At 37.4% G+C, this 21,351-nt stretch overlaps 3 protein-coding genes across 4 annotated transcripts; all 3 read left to right on the top strand.

Annotated features, from left to right (window-relative positions):
* Positions 1 to 415: 415 nt before the first annotated feature.
* LOC137953933 (uncharacterized) lies at positions 416 to 4,529 on the top strand. Of its 2 annotated transcripts, none has more exons than XM_068801495.1 (3): positions 416 to 1,224; positions 4,146 to 4,184; positions 4,297 to 4,529. In XM_068801495.1, exons 1-3 carry the CDS (start codon positions 709 to 711, stop codon positions 4,384 to 4,386), a joined length of 645 nt encoding a protein of 214 aa, XP_068657596.1. In that variant the 5' UTR covers positions 416 to 708; the 3' UTR covers positions 4,387 to 4,529. The 2 variants fall into 2 exon arrangements, with proteins under 2 accessions (XP_068657596.1, XP_068657595.1); XM_068801494.1 differs by having other exon boundaries at positions 4,143 to 4,184.
* A 1,065-nt stretch (positions 4,530 to 5,594) lies between these two features.
* On the top strand, positions 5,595 to 7,737 carry LOC137953580 (probable xyloglucan 6-xylosyltransferase 5). The gene is made up of 2 exons (XM_068801016.1): positions 5,595 to 7,375; positions 7,483 to 7,737. The coding sequence occupies exon 1, from the start codon at positions 6,011 to 6,013 to the stop codon at positions 7,343 to 7,345; it is 1,335 nt and encodes a 444-aa protein (XP_068657117.1). The 5' UTR covers positions 5,595 to 6,010; the 3' UTR covers positions 7,346 to 7,375; positions 7,483 to 7,737.
* Positions 7,738 to 9,338: 1,601 nt separating this feature from the next.
* LOC137953420 (uncharacterized) lies at positions 9,339 to 21,233 on the top strand. The gene is made up of 18 exons (XM_068800821.1): positions 9,339 to 9,751; positions 9,842 to 9,922; positions 12,874 to 12,956; positions 13,081 to 13,165; positions 13,447 to 13,533; positions 14,714 to 14,775; positions 15,074 to 15,267; positions 15,379 to 15,439; positions 15,913 to 16,090; positions 17,408 to 17,446; positions 17,569 to 17,630; positions 17,715 to 17,751; positions 18,304 to 18,353; positions 18,455 to 18,524; positions 19,472 to 19,547; positions 19,761 to 19,840; positions 19,943 to 20,011; positions 20,918 to 21,233. The coding sequence occupies exons 1-18, from the start codon at positions 9,680 to 9,682 to the stop codon at positions 20,975 to 20,977; spliced, it is 1,446 nt and encodes a 481-aa protein (XP_068656922.1). The 5' UTR covers positions 9,339 to 9,679; the 3' UTR covers positions 20,978 to 21,233.
* The last annotated feature ends 118 nt before the right edge of the window (positions 21,234 to 21,351 follow it).

The raw sequence follows: 21,351 nt of genomic DNA, 5'->3' as shown, positions 1-21,351 counted from the left end.
CAAAGCATAAAGAAACGATGTACATATTCAAAGAGACGTTAGAGGATTCTTTGGATTCTTCAAAGGTATCAATCACTATGTTAACTAACATTGATGATCCTGGTTAGAACTGGATGGTCATCCATAATTGCTAGAAAGGCGAAATGAATTTGTTGATGATGGTTATTCTTTCGTAAGCCATCAACTACATAGCTTTAGTTGATTCTTGGAAGAAACATAAATTGAATTGGAATGGTGGGGATGTGCAATGTAGCCGGGTTTTCTTTGGTCATGCAGACAACCAGATAGCCGTTTCTCATATTTTGCACGATATAGTTTTTCGTATTATTTCAGCCGTGTGAGTAGATAACCTTTTTATCGGTTGCGGCGAATGTTAAGAGTTAAGATCAAGGTGGCCGGGACAGGTTTTGGGGAGCCTGAGAAAAAACCAAATGAAGGCTGCTCTTTTGTGAACTTGCCCTTTTCTTGATATTTTGGTGTAAGGTGGAATGCATCAAAATATCTCACACACCATAACAAAAGTCGAAAACCTCGCTTTCCTCTGCGCTCAACTCTTCCTCGCCGTCGATTTCGTAATTTTAATTGGTTGCTTCTTCACGATTTAAGGAAGATTAGCAGATTAGAAGGAAATTTTATAACTATGCATTGTGTTCTCTTGCCCAGTCTTTCTTGCTGTTATTCAACAGGAAATTCCTTGGAACCCAAAGTATGACCGAAATTTCAAACTCGTGCTTCATAGATTGGGAAGAAGTACCACCCGAATCGTCGTCCTCATCCTCTTCGATCGGTGGAAGAGAAGGGCCAGTTGTGGCACCCACAACACAACCGCTACCACCTCCTGTTCGTTTCGATGATTTTTCCAACATTTTTCCTCCCAGCAGCCACGAGGGTCTCCACGTACAAATTGAACCGGAGCCATCATCACCGCCGCCTTCCCGGCCGTTTTGGGCCGACGTTGTTCAATCTCAACCGTTGTCAGTCTCGCGAGTTCAACTGAGGGCGGACTTCGCTCGGCGGCTGAGATCAGGACTCGGGGTGCTGTACTCCAAGTTGTTACTGCTTCGCAGAAGTGTGTACCCGTGTCGATTCAGTAGAAGGGCGGTTTCGTCTTACTCGGCCGGTGTAGCCGTGGGCATCTTTGGAGTCCTACTGTTGTACCTTAGGCGTCGAAGGCGAGCTAGCGGCAGTGATTCCTTGTTGCTTCTTATTCGGGAAAAAGATGAGGTATGTGAGTACGTCTTTGGTTAGCCTTTTTCATTACGTGCATAACGGATGAGATGGTAATCTTCAATGATTTTTCTTAACGAAGTTTTGAATTTTTCATTTGTTAATGAACAGGAAGCTACCGTTCTATTCTCTTATCGATATTTAACAATTCTTAGTTCAAATTCTTTTCGTGAAAGTTCTGAAGTAAAACTTGAAAGGGCCGAAGTATTTTCTTCCATAATGTTGTCCTTAATCTTAGCTACCGTTCTGTTCTGTTATCGATATTTAGCAATTCTTATTTCAAATTCTTTGCGTGAAAGTTCTGAAGTAAAACTTGAAAGGGCCGAAGCATTTTCTTCCATAATGTTGTCCTTAATCTTGAGTCTCTACGCATTACTTAACAATGTTCTCAATGGATCTGTCATCTACAAAGACGTCGGTTGGAATCTTTTAAGTCCAAGTGATATACGCAACTCGAAGTGTGGTGTCTTCTAGGAACTCGCAGTGATGAGTTTGTCGAAATAGTGACTTATTCCCCAGTTCCGTTTCTTAGCTATATTAAACTGAGCAATGTCAAAGGAGCCACTGGGAAAATCTCTGACTGAAGGATAAATGTGATATCTTGGCATCTCTTTTAAGATTTTTGTGATTTATTAAATTGTGTTCCATTTTCAGATGACTAAAGAGATGGTTGATTGCTCCCATTTTTTGTGTTGTAATGTCGTTTAATATGGTACTTTTTTATGCTGTAGCTATTGTTTTTAGTTACTGTTAATTTCTCTTGTTTATCTTCTTTATGTTAATGAACTTCTTGATTTCAATAGAAAGGATTACATGATAGTTTTACTGATAATTAATGAAATGTGTTTATATCATGATGTGCATTAGTTATTGTCACTCAAGTAATTTCGTTTCTTCCAGAATATTGTTACATTTTAGGTGGTATGGAAATGCATATTCATATCAGTTCATGTGCCTTTCAGAAATATCTACGATAGGATAGTTGCATACTAAATCAAATCTATAAGATCCAAGAACAGATATTTACATTCAATTGAGATAAATACTATTTCATTCCACGTTTTGAACACCTTCACTGTATGTTGGTGTGGTATGTGCCAAAGTATATCCATCCAAAAGCTTCTTCTCCAAACATGATAGTAGGGAATAATCTTTCATTTTTTTTCATGTTCGAGCAAGTCCGGTCATCACCACTATTGGTGAAATAAGTAAGAGGCAGGTGTATGGTATTGGAGGAATGCATATTTCAAAGCAGAGATTATCATAGTTTAGGCTGTGGGATTTCAGAAGATTGTTGTGTAAGAGGTTCTGACTGCAAAGGCTAGGTGAAGGAATTTTTTAGTGGAGGACTGTTATCCTGGATATCTTTCATATATTCCACCGTGGAACATCACTGACATCTGAATCGATATGTTAGTGCAATAGTATCCGTAAGAATAAAGAAACTGGGACCTAAAGCAACACATATGAATGTGTGAGAAGTTGAAGATTTAGGGATCTTTACTCTTACTCAATCTGGAGTAAAAGATGCTGAAAACTGAGGTGAAGCCTCACCAACCGTCATCCTCACTACTTCAGTAACACAAAAATTCTACCATTACTATGTGCGGTTGGATCTTAAGAAAGGATTTAGATCTTATGTTAAGTCACCCATATGTCTAGCACTACAGTAGCAATAATGTTAGCTTTGTGATATGATAGGAGTACGTTGTTCGTAGTTTTAAAATGATGAAACCAGAAATCAGCCCATTTTAGTCATCACTTACTGTTTAGTATGCAATAGAAGTATCCAAGGTGACAATTAATGATGCTAATACAGTTACATAAAGGTTATGTAAAGCAAGTACATAGTACTGCTTATGCATAACTCTTTATATGTGCAGTGTTGTAGTATGGACTTGAAGTTGCTTCTTGTTCCAGGGGGATATAACATATATGCAAATTATTCTACAGGCTGGATTGTTGCAATTTTTGAGATGAGTCTTCTATCCTTTATAATTTCTTGTCTATACTCCTTCGATGACCATCATAGTCAAGGGCATGAATGCCAACAGAGAATAGGGTTGTGGTTTTGGGATACAGTATTCAGTATTGACAATGTCATGAAAGTTGACTTGTTGCCTCTAGGTCACGATCTTTTCCCTTACCTTAGGTCATCATAAAAATACGGAAACTTCTCATAATTGTATATGGGATATTATAGTGTTGGAAAGGGGGTGATGTGCTGCCATCTTTCTTGTCTATACTGTATGTTCTCAGAGCTGGAATTTCCGACTCTGTACATGTGGTATGAGCATGCAACTGTGAGGCTTGAAATTGAAGTCCCAGGAAGGTGGCCCAGGTTAACCACCTACTAGACAGTTCATGTCATAGAAAATGTTCAAACAGAAGTATTTTGATTGCAAACTATTTCTACTCTGATTGGTCCAGACAGTGAAAGTTGGACCATAGTCCATCCACGCAAATGGAATGGCAAAAAGTAGAGGAAGGCCTACTTTGACACGATAGAAGCTGTGAGGAAAGGTGAGACAGATTGATCTTAACAATGGATAAGACTGGTGGAAGAGGATAGATTTAGCTGACCCAACTTGGTTGGAATAAAGCCAATGATGATGACGAGCCTGGCCTCACCCTGTACTCAAATTGTGACCTTATTGCCAGTATTATACATACATATTTTAATATAAAATTAAATGAAATTACGATATATACTTGTCCTTGTGTGTGAAGAGTTAAAAAATTCCTCCTAAGATCAGTGTCCTCGATGCAATTTGTATTCCTAAAGTGTTGTTTTGAACAAATGCATTATATGCTTTGTACTAGTTTGCCAGTTATTGGCTCAGGGATCTCATTTTCTTCTTATTTCTCTCTTTGTACTGGGTCTCTGGCACTTACATGTGGTTTGCTCATTGCAGAAGATCAGTCAGCTTTTGCGGCAAGTTGCTCAAATGAATGAGGTAATTTTGACGTACACTTTATGCAATGTGCTAACCACATTTTCCTGTACTTTTGCTGCCTCTCATCTTTTTCTTCCACTGTGGGATCTAAACTCGGTTTACTCTTGTGCAGAAAATTAGTCAGCTGTTGCATCACATTGCCCAAATGAATGAGGTCCTGATTTCTGCCCATCACCGTATTCCTGTGATTAGGAGCTCTTGATCTCAAATGGTTCTCCAGTGGAATTTAGTGTGGTCCTGTTGCTTATAACCAAGCAAATGATGAATCTTTTCATATCTTATCAATGGTTCTGAGCTGGATTGTGTAGATTTATGATATTTTACATGTTTGTTTAAGCAGGTTTACTGTAGCCGTAGCCGTGTAACTGCCGCAGTTGCAGTTTGTATACTTCCACACTAAGGGGAGACCAATCATTCATCTTGTGGTCTATGATAGGGTCCAAATAACTGTATCTCTACAAGAGAAAAAAGAAGAAAGAACTGTTTTCCTTAAATTGATTTGAAAACTATAATGCTCTTTTAAAACTCAAGTAATGATTTCAAAATGCAAAGAATAAATTTGAACATTGATGCTCATGAATGATGGTTGGAGAATAATAGATGATCTGAAAATCAGTCTGTACAAGTTTAGCTTGAATTCTCCAATTACTATCAAGAAATTAAAGATAAAAGTTGTACTTGACTTTCCACATTAAAGAAATAAAGAGGTTTTTTTCATAACAAATTTTTCTACAAATGATTTGGAGGTGAAAGAGTGCTTAGAGAGATTGTATTTCATGATAGCAATCATTCATCTTCGAAATAAACCAAAAGTTTCTTATGAATGTTTGCTTTAGACCTAGAGCACCACAAGGAGAGATTTTAGACCTCCAATCAAAATTTGTGACCTACCAAATTGATTGGTAGCCCAAATCAAATATTTGGAGGCCAAAATGAATTAAAACTATGAATTAAAGAAGCCAAAATGAAACCCTTAGTCTATAGAAGGTTTTAGCCACATGCCCATGTTCAGTTGTAATAAGACAATTGAAACTATTTGATTTTCAATGAATGCGAAATTGCTATTTTTTAAATTAAAATGGTATATATATATTTTTAAAAATTAAAATAAAAAAAAATGTGATTTTATTTATTCTCTTAGATGTTCTTGATTATTCTTTATTTTGGAAAATTAATTTTATGTATTATAGCTAATTTTTTTAGATTTAAATTGTTAAAAATACATGAAAAATCGAAGAAGGTTAAAACTGTTTCTCATGTTTCCGAGATTTAACAACGAAATCAGTCGTCAAGGAGTAAAATGTCTGGATTAAGAGGGCGACTTTAGCGTCAGTCATCTCTATAAAATTATCAAAGAAAAAGGGCAAAAAGCACGTCGTTTACTCGAAAATGTGTCTTAACCAGAGATAACAGTTGCACTCCCAATCATAAGATAATAATCATTTCTCATTTTCCGGATTTCGCCTTTTTCTTCCAATGGGAGGGAGATCTGCATCCATCTAGCAGCCGCCAAATATTATTGTTATTCTTCTTTTTCTCCTCCTCCTGCCGGATATCCACTCCCCTCAGCTCACCTCTACTCTACCGCGTTGCAGCTGGCGATGAAAATTCCCCCTACCTTTTTACTCTCTTACCATCAGTTTGTTCTAGGGTTTTTTTTTTTAATTCTTTGATTGCCTGTCTCGGATAATTCGTTTGAGGGTGCCCAGTATGGAAGTTTCTCGTTTGATTTTCTCTCGTAAAGATTTGAGGTTATATCTTTCAGATCTGTGAGTGAAGAAGGAGATCAAAAGAGCTCGAGCGATTTGGTGTTTTCGTACCTGAAAATGGGGCAAGAAGGCTTCGCTGTCAAGAGAGGAGCGGCGCTTCCGACGACAAGAGTGGCCCAAAGAGGGGTTCGCGGTCGCCAGATCCAGAAGACCTTCAACAACGTTAAGATCACCATCCTTTGTGGCTTCGTCACTATACTTGTTCTAAGAGGCACCATAGGCGTTGGCAACCTCTCGGCTGGTCCTGCCGAGAGCGATCAGCAGCGGATCATTGAAGAGACGGAACGCATTTTGCGCGAGATCCGATCTGACGGCGGGGACCCAAATGATCCCGACGTGGAGGTGGAAGCGATCAACCCTAATGTCACCTACACCCTGGGGCCTAATATCACGGATTGGGACGAGCAGCGGCGACAGTGGCTTTCGCAGAATCCGCAGTTTCCGAATTTTGTCAGGGGGAAGCCTCGGATTCTGTTAGTCACCGGATCGCCGCCCAGTCCTTGCGATAACGCCATTGGAGATCACTACTTACTGAAAGGGATCAAGAATAAGATTGACTATTGTAGAATTCACGGCATTGAGATCATCTATAATATGGCTCATTTGGATAAAGAGCTCGCTGGTTACTGGGCGAAGCTGCCTTTGATTCGCCGGCTGATGCTGTCGCACCCGGAAGTTGAATGGATCTGGTGGATGGACAGTGACGCCCTCTTCACCGACATGGTCTTCGAGATCCCTCTTCAGAAGTACGAAAACTACAATTTTGTGCTTCATGGATACCCCGACTTGCTCTTCGATAAGCACTCCTGGATCGCCCTTAACACGGGGAGCTTCCTTTTTCGCAACTGTCAGTGGTCGCTGGACCTTTTGGATGCATGGGCGCCAATGGGACCAAAAGGTCCAATTCGTGACGAGGCTGGTAAGGTCCTCACTGCCTATTTGGATGGGCGACCGGCATTTGAAGCTGACGATCAATCTGCTTTGATCTATCTCTTGATCACGAGGAAGGATGAATGGTTAGACAAGGTTTTTGTTGAAAACCAGTATTACCTACATGGTTACTGGGTTGGACTGGTTGATAAGTATGAGGAGATGCTTGAGAAGTATCACCCTGGCCTTGGGGATGAGAGGTGGCCATTTGTGACACATTTCGTGGGATGTAAGCCGTGTGGTTCCTACGGGGATTATCCTTTGCAGAGGTGCCTAAAAAGCATGGAAAGAGCATTCAATTTTGCTGATAATCAGGTGCTTCAGATTTACGGTTTTAAACACAGGGGATTGCTTACGCCCAAGATTAAGAGGATTGTGAATGAGACTGCGACGCCTTTGGAGGCTGAGGACCCCCTTAAGCTAAGGCATCCTGTTTTCAGTAGCGTCTCCCAGAAGCAATGATTTGTGTTTTTTATGTGATTTCTTGTTAAGGTATGTAATCTTTAGGTGCAAATTTCATCTTTTCAAGTACCAAAAAGTTACTAAATTTTGTTTTATTCATGTACCATTGTCTGTTTTTGGTACTTTTTTAAATGCAGGAATTACAATTTTCTGCTGCAGCTTCATAACTCATCGAAATACAGTAGCATTCAATGAATTTCAGGCTGATGATGATGCGCTTTGGGATGTTGAAAATTACTTTTTTGTTTCTTTTTATGTACTCCTACTCCTCGTTGTCAATAATTATTAACTGTTTAATTTTGTGGCGTTCTAGACACAGGATTCACAAGAAAGTTTTAGTATTCTGAAGAAATAATAGAGAAAGGTTCTTCTCGCAGCTTAATTGTTTCAAATTGTTGGGTCTTCTCAATTTAATCAATTCACATTGATTATATTATCAGTATGAATGATATCCATTTGAATTCATTGAGTGGAGTCATATTTTGTTAAACAAGAGTGGATTTATTATAGCAACTACTGCCATATTCAGCTGCAACAGAACTACTTTTTCTTTAAGCTGCAACAGGTTTGTGTAGCTGAAATTAATGGCTTTTAAGTGTTTGTGTTACATGAAAGACGAATCTTCAGACAACCTCTTAGGATGTTGTTTTTGTTTTTACTCTCATCAGTCTGATCAAATGCTTTTCTGTTCAGCGCTGTTTTTTTTTTTTTTTTTTGCAGTGGGATGGGATCTCCATTAAGATCGGGAAGCAAGGGCTTTATTTGACTAGTTTTTTTTTTTTTATATATATATATTTTTTATGATCCTGCCTTGCTGGTTGGTTCCCTACATAAAAACGAGCTTCATCCTGGCATTGGAGGGAAAGGAAAAGAGCTAGATGTTCGTTATACTTGCTTGACATCTCTATAAAAAGACTTGCTTGACATCTGCTTTTCATTTTATTTTGGTCTATTCAGTCTATTGAGTTAGTAAGATGCATGTGTCAGATGAAACAAGCTAAAGCTGCATTGCTACCTTCTTCAGGGTATCATGAAAATCCAACTGCAGCAGATTTGAACTGCAGATATAACCCATTTCAGTCTCTGTGAAATCTTATAGAATTCACCGTAGTACCTACTGCTGATAAGGAAGGAAAATCATTAAACACATTAAAAGTTTGGCTTATATTGCTAAAGATATATATATTCTCATATTCTTCAAAGGGAAAGAGAAGCTCTCGGCCATCTTTTTTATTTTGTTAACTCTTGGAAGTAAAATCACGAAGGATGCCAAATATTTTCTTGTTGTTCTATTTTCTGTTGGCGGAGGGGAATTGGTGATAAGTTTCATCCATTCACTAATGAAGTATTTGATTTCAAACGCAAACATGAAGCTTACTTATGGTGGATGAGCTTTAGTGGTCCGTTGCTGGTTCTTGTTTGGCATGATCAGGGATATAAAATGGGTACGCGCTTGACAAAACTCAGAGCAGTTGTACCCCAACTCTCTCTATCTAAACTCTCAACCAATCCTGAGCTTTACATTTTAAAAGTCATAAAAAGACTAATTAAGCTGTTCCTATATGTAATTAAACTGTTAATTACAGTTTGTCGAAGCTCCATTTTTCCCTTCTAGGGGGGTGGTTACGGTTCGTGGAGGATCCTGAGCCGTCTCGATGAGCTAGAAAGTAGAAACCGGTGGGTCCGAGTCAACCCGAACCCGTAGAATTTCAGGTTTGTCCGCTGTGCCGCTCACGGCCGAACGCAAGATGGTTGGTCCCACTTCCCGTTGTCAAACGTCCTCATTCTTTTTTCAGTGTTTTTGACTCCGACGCGAGTTAATTTACTATCACAGCTGTACTTTGAGGACCATGGAACTCGATTTCCGGCCTACACTAACTTAAATTACTGAAACACCCCCCAATTGAATGGCGATGGTCCATTTTACAGTTTACTTTCTGTTTGGACTCCCCTCACTTGTACCTCTTCTAATAAATAAAGATTGTGGCTTGTGTCAGTTAAGAGGGGATCCTCCTGCCTGCAACTGCCGCCAAGCCAAAAGGAAAAAAACCCCGCGCAGTACAACGGGGTCTTTCTCAGAGACGGTCTCATACCATCTCACCCCGGCACATTCCGATTCTTCGAAGCCTTCCCTGATTTCTCACGAGCGTGAAAGAAGAGGAACACGTTTTCGAATCTCGGCCGCGCAAAAAATGAAGGAGAGACGAAAGAACACCAAGTCCTCAAGACGCAGTAGAACATTAGTCTGCGCTCGGAATTGCTGGCATTGTTAGGGTTTTAGACTACTTGTGGCTTTTCGCTTTTCTCCTTCCTCTTCTCTCTACCTCAAGTTTGATGGCCGGAACTTCGTCTTTTGCGGCCGGAGAGGGTTGGAATGGATTCGACGATGTCGATGAATTGCCTGCAGTCAGTATTGTGTATTTATTTATTTACTTTGGATTGAATTGCTGTCTTTTGGAAGGTGATTATTTACTTGCTGATTGTTCTGTAATGCAGTACTCGGATGATCAATTCTGGGAGGTTCGTCAGCTTGTAGATAACGGGAACCGAGCTTTTCGAGAGAGTCGAATGGACGAGGTTGGAGTGCATTTGATGTTGTTCCTACTTTTATTTAAATTTGTGTTTTTCTCTGTTGGATTTTTTGCCTTTTACCGGTTCGCTCTGTGTGTCGTCTGTGGATTTTTAGGACAATATATTCCTCTTCGATGCTTTTAAGTTTTGAATGAGATGTTCAACATATCATCTGTTCGTAATTGCCTTTTTGTGTGGTCTGTGCAGATAATATTGGCTGATTTTCCAGGTTTAATTTTGTCTTATGCAAACAGCTACTTATTTCCAACATTTGTTCCACCGGAATTTGAGATTCCGAGAAGCTTGAAATCTTTGCTCTTGTATCAGTTGCGTCTTTCAAGGGGATCTTTATGTAAGCTATGGAGAGTGTCTTTTAAGGTGTTGGCTCAGATGAGAGAGAACAGAATGGGGGTCATCAAAAGATCATTTTGGAAGATATGACATTTGACGAGTCAAAAAGCTTCATGAATATGTGCAATGCCTGTAGTAGACCCGAGTGCAATTTATATTGATGTTCTATCAGTCTAGTATGCTCTACGCTAGACTCATAATCTATCCATAATGAGCATTAGAGGAAGAGGTTTCTGAAATTGCATTGAGGCTTGATAGTATGGATTTATTTCAACATCAATTTAAGCTAGGCAATGTGAGGTGTTAGTTTTTTCTCTCCCTCATTGCAGTGAGAATGTCTTTTTAGTAATTAGAAAAATCTCTAAAATATGTTTATTTTCTCCTTGATTCCAACCATGCATTATGACCCTGTTAGTCACTCTATTGCTATCCTCTGACCCCTTTGCCATGTCTGCGGGAAGCACATGTGTGCATGGGACTGGCAAACATAATGTAAGCATATTTGGCTTGCTAGACTTGTGAGTTCTCATGTCCAATACAAAATGTGACAAGGATCTACTATGGAACGGAGGTTGCTGATATCAATCAGATACCACTTATGAGTAATCCATTAGAGAGCCTTAGATCTAATGAGGTCTGAGTTTTTGTCCTGTTGTTCATAAATAAGAGAAATTCCACTATATCAGTTTTTCTCTTTTGTACCTTGGAATAACTTTTTTTGTGGTCACAAGTCTGAAATTGGACTCTGTATTAAAGCAGTTTGACTTCTGTTTGTTATTAGATGGTGGTAGAATTCATTTCAAGGAACAAGGAGTTCAAGCTATACTGCATGTCGAAATACAAAAATACTTTCTGGATATTAAACAAGCTGACAGGTTGTGCTGACCATTAAAGAAAAATCCCATCAAGTTCTTACTTCAGTTGTATTCACATTTATTATTAACTTTTGTTCACCCTTAAGGGAAAGCAAAAGCTTATTGAAGCAATCCATGCAGTTCATCATTCATTGAACTGATGCATATTCCCTTCCTTGTTCTTGCTTACCCATTTTAAATGACATAAACTTAAAAGTTTGGAAATGGCAGTTGTTTGGGTGTGGGTGCAGTTATCAGTTCAGTGCCCTCCAAGATTTGGAGAAGATAGTACTCGGAATACCTTAATTCCAATGGTAGCCTCTGCTACTCTTCATAAAGAAGAATTCCAGTGGCTCCAAAGTTAATTGGCACCAGGTTTGATGTGGGTGTCTTATGAAATTATATTGGTTCAACATTTCTTTTGTTGTCCTACTTCATATCATTGGCTTAACCGATGCTGAAGTCAAGTGCTTCCTTAATGACTTAAAACTCTTGAAGCAGCCATTTTCTGTCTGATCCTAAAGTCTGGGTCCCTCATTGTTGAAAGCACTCTTAGGTGGTGGGGGGATGGTTCAGTCAGAATCTGATCCTACATTCTCTCTTTGGCAGTTCATTGGAAGGATTCTTATACTCTGTTGGCACCACTTGCAATTTCTAGAATTGTTTCTCCCGTGTACTAGATCACTCCTCTAGTAGTACATCAAATTTCTAAGCTAGAAGAGACTGAGCAGAAATTCCTCGTTGTGTGCAGGGCCCCCCATTCTATAATTTTGTTTCTTCTTTGTCTCCCTTTCGCCACTTTTCATTTTTTTCTCTGCTTTGTTTTTTCTTTTAGTAAAATTTACGATGTTCAAAAAAGTAGAAGTGTCTCTTAAATTTTATTTCATACGACTGAAGGGATTGTAATTGTTTGAAAATATGGCTGAATATTTTCATCAGGAGGGATAGAGTTTATTTAAGGACTAAAACCAAGCCTGTTTGTCATATCAAGATTTATAAATAGAGGGGGAGATGCTCAAAGTAAACAACAGTCACCTCATTGCCAATCTACTGACCTTAGAATTTACACATGCTAGCTTATGATAAATAAATGATGAGGAAAGAGATCTTTCTAATAGCATAGACCATGAAGGCATTCTATTTGTTTCAGTAGGATTACAACTCATAATCGTGATAAATAGCATTAATGAGCGAATAGATCTCATGTATGTTGTATATCTTATGGATGGTGTAATGAATGAGTGTCATGCCTTGTGAAGGATTATAAGCTTCGGGGTACTTTCTCTTGTTTCTTTTTGGGTGTATTATGCTTCTCCTTTCATATGTTTGTAGGAGCATGCACATGAGCTTTTACATTGAGCATATCTGTTTTTTTCTGTAACTTAAGCACTCCTCCAGTTGTAGGGTCTTTTACAATATAAAGTTATTTCTGTGGTGTTATTTTGTCATAGTTGTTTTAGTGCTATTTTCATGTTTTTAGAATTACAGAGGCCACCACATGTGGGCAGGACTGTGAAATTACAAGTGAATGGAAAAATAATAAATTGCATGATAATAAGTACCTAATCACTCATTATTTGGTTTCTGCAAATAGTCATTTCTTGTTTATAAGGCATGGGATGTTTGAAGAGCTACTGTTTACGAATAGTATCAGAACTGCTATTTCAAGAACAAAAATTTTCATTTTTCTAGCATGGGATGCTTTTGTGTTGATGTTTGAAGAGCTAATTAATTGAGAAGCTTTTAATGCAGGCAATCACATATTATTCTAAAGCTCAAACCTTGAAACCTGGCGATACAGTCATTCTAAGCAACCGGAGTGCTGCCTTCTGTCGGTGAGCTGGCTTCTTTTATTTGTACGCATTTAAGCTGGTGGTGTGCATCTGTTTAGACCTTAATTTTCTGTTTCTTCCGCTTTGAGTGGTACGGATGTGTGATTTGATGTCTTTTACTTTGTAGGATGAGCAGAATCCTAAGAGACAGATCTTCATCTTCTTCTGAACATCAACCACTGAATGGACTGGATCCAACAACACATGCTGAAGTATGTTTCCAATCTTTGACCTTTCTATTAGCCCTGGGATATTGATAAGACCATTTTCTCGTGAATCTACTTACTTCAGTCAAATAAGTTCTTTATTAATTTTGTTGAGCTTTTTATTTTCCCATTTCCACTTTTTGTCATGAATTTCTGGGTTAAGCTCCAAAACAGATTGTCTTGACTGAATCAATAGTTAATGGCACAATTTGGTTGTTAGTAATGCGTAGAGGTTTTATATTGTCCATTAGACATCATTATTTATTTCTTTCCAACTATGGTTTCAGCTTGCTTTGAAGGACGCTGAGAGGGTGATGATGCTCTCAAGTAATGCTTTAAAGTCATACTATTTGAAGGCCAATGCTCTTATATTGGTAATTAATGATTTTCTCATTGAATGGAATTTTGAGGGCTTTCACTTGGTTTTAAGAAAGTTAGGTGCCTTTAATATTTTTCAATTGGGTTAGATGCTTGCAGTAGAGCATTTATACATGTATTCTTGTTTTAAGCACATGATAGTTTGTCATCATTTATGTTTTCCATTTTTTACACAGATATGAGCCCTTTCTTTAATTTGTTTTCCTTTTCATTATTTGGCTTCTTTTATATAAAATAATAAAAAGAAGAATTTTTAAAGAAGAAAGTAAGAGAAAAAAGAAGAAAAGAGAAGAAGAAAGGAGAGAAAGAGGGTGAAGATGTATGCTAGAGAAAAATGTCTGGTTGGTGGATCAGACCGATCCCTAACGTCTTTGATTCATAGCTTAAGTGATTACAAGATACAAAGACAATAATGCTTCTATTCTAGTTAACTCACTTACAGCCATCAAACAGTATAAGAAAACGTAAAAATTACATTGATGAACATGTCTAATTCACCTTTATCTATATAGAACTTCAAAACAGAATACCCTATAATAATATTACCAAAATACCCCTGACCTTTAACATTTTAGAATGTTGAAAACCCTTAACCTGGTGAGAGTTGAATGCAAGACCTTTCTTTAGAAAACCTCCCCACGTGGCCGTTGAGCCAAAGGCCCAATCCACTCATTTCTTGACTTTGATGTCTCGCTTATTTTAAAAAGTGCCAGTTAAAGGAGCCTTGCACATCCTTTTGCTCCTTGTATGTTTTAAGGGTTCTTTTCTAGTTAATTTGGAAATACTGCAAGATGAGCCTGGTTGCATCTGATCAGTCAATTTTATATCACTTAGATTCAATTTAGATTTATATTCTGTCAACTTCTAGGTACCTTCTTGAAAAATTAGAAGCTTTCTGTCTCATTCTTTCTCTAGGAACTGTATATTAACATTGGAAAGAACCATTGAAAGTAGGCTGCAGGTAGGTGGACTGCCATCTGTTAAAACATTAAAAGCCAATCCTCATTACATGTGGTTTTAGTGATCTAGTCAAATAAGAATTTATTCTATCAATTTCTACGCAGGTTGTCTGCCTATTGAAAATTCAAAAATTCATATTTTGACTTCTGTTCAACTTTCTAAAGTTCCTATGGTGCATATATATAATGTTATCGACATCCTCTTTGCATGTTGTAGTTAGAACGATATGAAGAGGCAAAAGAAGCTCTACTTTTAGGCCTTCAGTTGGACCCTTTCTGGTAATTTTTTCTTCCATCAACTGAGCAAGATTTCATCTGCATCTCTATTTTGTTTATTTATATGATGGGGAGAAATGAGGTCAAGCATGGTATGTTTCCATTTTGGAAGGTCATCGGCATCTCTATTTTTCTTTTGGCCAACTCATCTGTTTCTTTGAGAAGTTGTGCTGTCAAAACATGCCATGTAGTGGTAGCAGTCCTATCATGGAATTGGCAGATCTGTATAGTTCTATGCTCATATCAAGTTCTGAGAATTTTCTGTGGATTATCATGACGTTTAACTGGTGCTATTATGCAGCACTCCTCTCCAGGTCTCTCTGCACAGGTTAGAAATGATTTCAGCTGGGCCAAGTGGAAGTGTAAGGCATGGGAAACCCCAAAGGACTGATGATTTTGAGTGTACTTTATGCTTGAAGTTGTTATATGAACCTGTAACTACTCCTTGTGGGCATTCTTTTTGTCGTGCATGTTTGTTTCAGTCAATGGACCATGGTGAGAATTATTATTCTTTTTTTTTTGTTGCTTTATCATTCAGAAAATAGTGTATTTTTCTTTTAATCTGTAACTTTTTATAATATCTAATATTTTTTGTTCAAATGACAGGTAATAAGTGTCCCATGTGCAGGACTGTTCTATTTGTTAGTCCTAGAACTAGTTGCATTAGGTATAAGTTTTTTTTCTTTTCATGGGAATTGATATTTTAATATTTTTGTATATATGTTATGAGGGCACACTCAAGTGGCCTACCAAAGATATTTGGTCAGTGTTGGTGACCTGGGGGTCCACAATATGATTACCGCCATCACTGCACATTCTTCTCTCTGAATCAATCTGTCAATCATCAGTTAAAAGATGTTTGGACATGGGTGGCTACTGGGGTGGTCTAATTTGATAAAATATCAGTTAAAAGTGGGGGCATTCTAATGATGAGTTTTTGTCATCCTTGCATGGCAAGCTGGTGGTTGCTTGAGTGCACATTAGGTAGTGTTTAGGTGGACTTGAGATGCTTGTACTAAACCTTTTGTACATGACACCTCGTCTTTTTATTCTTTTTTCCTTAGTGGTTCTTGGTACTGCTTATGTTGCAGACCACCTGAAAAAATGCTCATTGTACAATCCCTGATGGTTCATTTCCAGTGTGACACTAAACAACATAATTCAAAAGAACTTTCCGGATGAATATGCTGAGAGGAAGTTGGAACATGAGAGTTTGACCTGCATAGCAGTGGATTTGATGCCACTTTTTGTCATGGATGTTGTCCTTCCATGCCAGAAGTTGTCACTCAACATATTTGAGCCGCGATACAGACTCATGGTGAGATTGCTTTTCTGTTCTTGGTGATAAATGGTGATGTAAATATCTTATAATTTATTTCTTTTTTTCTTTGCCACGATTGATGCAAATACTTAATGATCTTATTTATTCATAGACCTTTTTATCAGTTGCGCCTTAGATAACTTATAATAGTTATTTGACAGAACTTTCTTCACGGTTTATCTGTGGTAAATTCTTTGAGATTGGCTTAAGAAAAGAGGTAATTTCTTCAAGAGTAAATAGGACCTTGTAAGTGGTGTGTTCAACTTCTGAAATACAAGTTATGTTTGAAATTCCTTTTTGTGAGGTGGCTGGAATAAGGGTTTTATTTAAACCAAGTCTCCCAATATGTTGGTAATGATTCTCTGAATTATCAGTTTCTTATCTGAATTTAAAAATGGAGATAATATCTTATTTGTCTGAAGACTTTCTGATTTTTGTATGATATTTGGAAGCAAGTTTTCTTACTCTGTTGTGGAATTGGGGTTTTTTATTTTTTATAATGTATTTTCTCACCTAGGACGCTGGAATATCGAACCATGAACTAAGAAAGGCATCAGAGAAAAGCATATTGGCTAGTGATGAGGCCCCAATTCTTGATTGGAAAGTGCACTAAACGCTTTCTGTGCCCCCGCCCCCCCCCCCCCCCCCCCCCCCTATCTATCCAATGGGATGGAAGGCCAGAGCTTTTCGTTTTTCATGTTGTCAAAGAGTTGAACAATGAAATAGATGGTGAGTGCCTGGTCGAATTGATCAGGTCATGTAGGAACAAGGTTCTAATATCATGGTCTGTTAGGATGCCTTAGTTGCATACGTCACTGCACTTCCACTTGACACCTATCGTAATGATAAACACTCATCTAGCCGTGACTTTATATTGGATTCTCAAGACTTCTGTCGCTCCATTCCAGCAGGGACAGAGAATCCCATTTCTGTCTTCACTGTACTACCGAGGGCTTTGGGGAATGTGTAGAAATGGTTTGATCCTATATACCACTTGTAGATAATCATGTTAAACAATATACATGTCAATATCGTATCTGCATTACTGGTAGTGTGAACAAGCAGTTTTTGTTTAAAGATTAGCAAAGGATATCAATTTGGCTTGTCAATTTAGAAGTAATGTATCATTTCAAATAAAAAAAAAATTAAAAGTAATGTATTTGATATGTACATTTGACCTCTAGCTGGTAGTATTTTCTACTCTCATAAAAATTTTATATGTACGTTTTTAGGACATTCAGATAAAAAGATAGACATTGTGTTATCTTTTTTTTTCTTTTCTTTTTTTTTCTTATCCTGCTCTTTCATAAACAGGTTAGGAGGGTGATGGAAGGGAATCACCGGATGGGAATGGTATAGTTTTACCAGTTCTTTTGTAATCTTTTTTGTTTTTTAATTTACGTTTTTATTTTTATGAATTAGACAGTGAGACAGTTAAACATTTTTTTCTGAATATTTTCTTCTCCTGTATATAGGTTATCATTGACTCCTCAACAGGTTTGGTGGCTGATTATGCTTGTGAAGTGGAAATAACTGAGTGAGTATTACTCTTTTATGTTTGTACTTCCTTACTGTCCCATTTCATTTTTTCACTTAGAGTAGTTTTTTTCTATTCATGCAGGTGCGAGCCACTTCCAGATGGACGATTTTACTTACAGGTGCATGGGTGCATTTAATCTTTTTAAGAACTAGTGCTTTTTGTGCATATTGCATCAAGTTTTCCTGGATGCCTACATCGTTTCTGCTGATTGATGGGTTCTTTCCCATCAAATGTCGATGTGGATGAATTTCTTGCTCCTAATATTTGAGTTAATTCCTAATGTAGGCAATGAAGTGAAAACTGTTAAAGTTGAGTCCTGGTCCATCCTAAAATGACTAGTTGAAGTTAGAAAGCCTTTTTCCCTTTTATTAACAACATGACTTTCCTGATATTTAATCCATTTGGGATTATTTCCCTAACACTGCGCTCGTGTTAAAGGGTTTGGGATGTGAATAATACAAATGGGCCCCAACAAGGCAGCTGTTATGTCTGAGACCATGTTCAAGTTGATTCCAGGTCCATCCTCAAATGATTAGCCAAAGTTAAAAAATCTTTTCCTAACTAATAACTGCATGACCTTTCATGATATTAATTCGTTTGAAATCATTCCCATTAACAACTTACAATTTCTTTATCTAATGTACTTTTATCTATTTGAGATTGTATGTAGGTTGAAGGTCGTAGAAGATTTCGTATCGTTAGATCATGGGATCAGGATGGGTGAGTCCTTTTTTTGTAGCTAACCACCTTTCACGATCTTGCTGACTGAAATTCTTGTGCCTCTTTCCTGTTAATGTTGGTTGTCTTTTTATTGTATATAGATATCGTGTGGCACAAGTTGAATGGGTTCAGGATAGCTGTCCACCAGAAGGGACTGCTGAAAGGGATGATGTAAGCATTTTACCTTATTTTCATCATATTTAAAATTAATCAAACATGTACCATAATTTACACACGACAATGCATGTTTTGGAATGATGTTGAGGGAAGTGACATTCACACCATATAATGCGAGTAATTTAGATACTGTGGACTCCCTTTTTTAAGCTTTCAAGGGGCTAGGTTGTAATTAATGACCCTTCCACATTCATATCAGTGGTTGATTTAAGAGTAGGGATGTCGGCCATGTAGAGGTATTGAACTAGAAGCAGATTGTCATACAAAGCTTCTGGAAGCTTCTAGCTTGTTTGGCTTCAATGTCAATCTCCAGACTTCTTGCAGTCGGTTCATTTGGATCTGGAATCACCTTCCAATATGCCTGGCCTCTGTAGTTTGAAACAGAGAAAGTGCTTGTAACGTTTTTACCTAAGGATTTACTAATTTTCTGGTGTGCCCTATCTGATGTGTATTCTTCTGTCGCTGGTATGCTTCTGAGTGTTTCTGTGGTGTTAGCTTTGCTGTGGATTTTAGTATTCTATTTTTATTTTTTTATCATAGATGCAAATTATATGTACTAAAAAGATTTTCATAATTACCAATGAAGGGTTTAATAAGTTTTATACAGCTTTGAGGGGTTTCTAGTGTGACTCTTGGGTTAAGCCTATCTAGGAACTGGGAGTGTTATGTGTTTAATCAATTTTCAGATCAAAGGCTGCATAAGATTCAACCACTTGAAGATAACAAAGCACTTCCATGTTATTTGGGAATATGCTTACATGCAGTTATGGCTTGTGTCAGAAAGTTGCCTACAGCAGAATTTGGACATTTAACTTTATTAGTGGTTATCGGTTTTGTGATGATTTAAATCTGCTGCTCAGTGAGCAATTGAGTAAACAAATTGCAAATACAGCCTAACTGATGATGATATCATGACACATATTTTACATTATTATTAACAGTTAAACCTAATGGCTGCTGGAGCAGCAGAACTGGCTCGAACATGGATACGGCGGATGAGAGATGCAGCAAGAACAGGTAAAGCTGTTGAGGATACTTCATTTGGGGTTTTGTTACTCTTGGACAATATGTTCATTTACTCTGAGAGAAGGAAAGATTTATTGGCATTTATTGGCCAGATCTCTTTTCTTCTTCCGTTGCCACTTCATACAGCTTCATTTTTATAACAGCAGTAGTAACATCTAGTTGCCTATTACCACTTAAAATACTTGACAATGACTTGATTTGCAGATAGAAGACTCAGACGGATGGATCTACCTTCAACTGATGGGATGCCCAGGCCACAGGATCCTGAGCGCTTCAGTTTCTGGGTACAATTCTGACGTTGTCATTTATAACGTGTGTAATTCTTGCTTGGAAAGCACTGGCCACGATCTAAAACGTCTTTTGCAATCACAAATCTATTCTTGCAGCTAGTCAATCTTTTGAACTTAAGGCCGTCTGACAGATTGGAACTCTTGAGGCTAAGGGATACACGTCAGGTATATAATTTACAACCATAACTGTCTACTTGCATTTGTCAATCCGAGGTTCATCCTATCACCTGTATGATTGCATATCTTCTGATAACTCATCTATTTTGTTATAGCTGGTATGGGGTACATCTGTCATTAGGGTTTCACACTTCAGTATAACATCTTATGTCTCAGATGAAACATTATGTGATGCTATCATGAATTTTTAATGCGTAAAGGTTTTCTTATGTGTTTCTCTTATAGTAAGCATGTCGTCACTCAACTACGATAATATGGTATTGAGATTAGATAAAAGTGTATTAGACTGTTTAAAAGAATGTTGTCAAGTGATCAAACCTCTGATTATTTTTTCTTAAAAAAAGAAAAAAAAAAAAAGAAAAAGTGATCAAATTGTGGGTACCCTAAATCATATCCTCGATTATTTCAGCTGAACTTGAGATCTGAGTTTAAACTTTTTTAATTTAATGCTCTCGCATAATTAGTACTACATAATCCAAATTAATAGCTAAAAGGAGCTTTTAAGTGTTCGAAGTTAATAGATTTTTTAGTTGCATTTTCAATTATATAGCAAAACATTTAGATAAAGTAATTGATTAAATGAAAGGGTTAAGTGATTTTCGACTCATTATTTATGTATATTTTACTTGTTCCTTAAAAAAATTTATTATGGCGCTTTATGAAAGTGGTGCAGACATTGTGTCAATGAATCAGGATTATATATATGAAATTTTTTTCCTTTTTTAATGGATGTTTTGGGTCAAATATGAGAATATTGTGTTGATCCGTTCGATGGTGGCTGTTGGTATGTATTTTTAGGTGGGTGGGTGGGTGGTATCAGCAGCAACACAGGTCACAATGGTTAACCATGTTATTCTTTTATTTACGTGTTTTATTTTTTATTTTTTTCTGCAGAGAATATCTCGTGGCCTTATCCACCTCAGAGCTGAAGAGCAAGGCTGTCAAGTACAATGATAGTGAACTATTGAGAATATATATATATATATATATATGTATTCAGTTAACAATTTACAGATATGTTACGCAGCTATTTGTTTATATTTATTCTTTTCATCCCACCCAATTGAGTGGACTTAAAAAATTGTTTTAATGTTGTAACAATGAGAAGCCAATTGTTGTTTAACTAGAACAAAAAAAAAAAAAAAAAAAGCAACTTCATTTTTTGTCCAGCCAACTGAAAGTGGAAATTTTTGTTATTGTTTGTGATTATTTTAACCAGCGATGAAGCCAAGTATGATAATATGGAGGAAAAAGATTCATATGGTAAAATGGTACTTGATTGCTGAAATGGTTAGCGCTAACAAAAAGTGCACCATTGGGTTGTTTAG

This window comes from Aristolochia californica, unplaced genomic scaffold (genome assembly GCF_029961685.1).
Source record: "Aristolochia californica isolate CCGP_79_NKW_82.1479 unplaced genomic scaffold, dmAriCali1.0.hap1 SCAF_16, whole genome shotgun sequence".
Classification (NCBI taxonomy): domain Eukaryota; kingdom Viridiplantae; phylum Streptophyta; class Magnoliopsida; order Piperales; family Aristolochiaceae; genus Aristolochia; species Aristolochia californica.
Note: the sequence above shows the minus strand (reverse complement) of the source record. Positions and strands in the feature narration are given on the sequence as shown.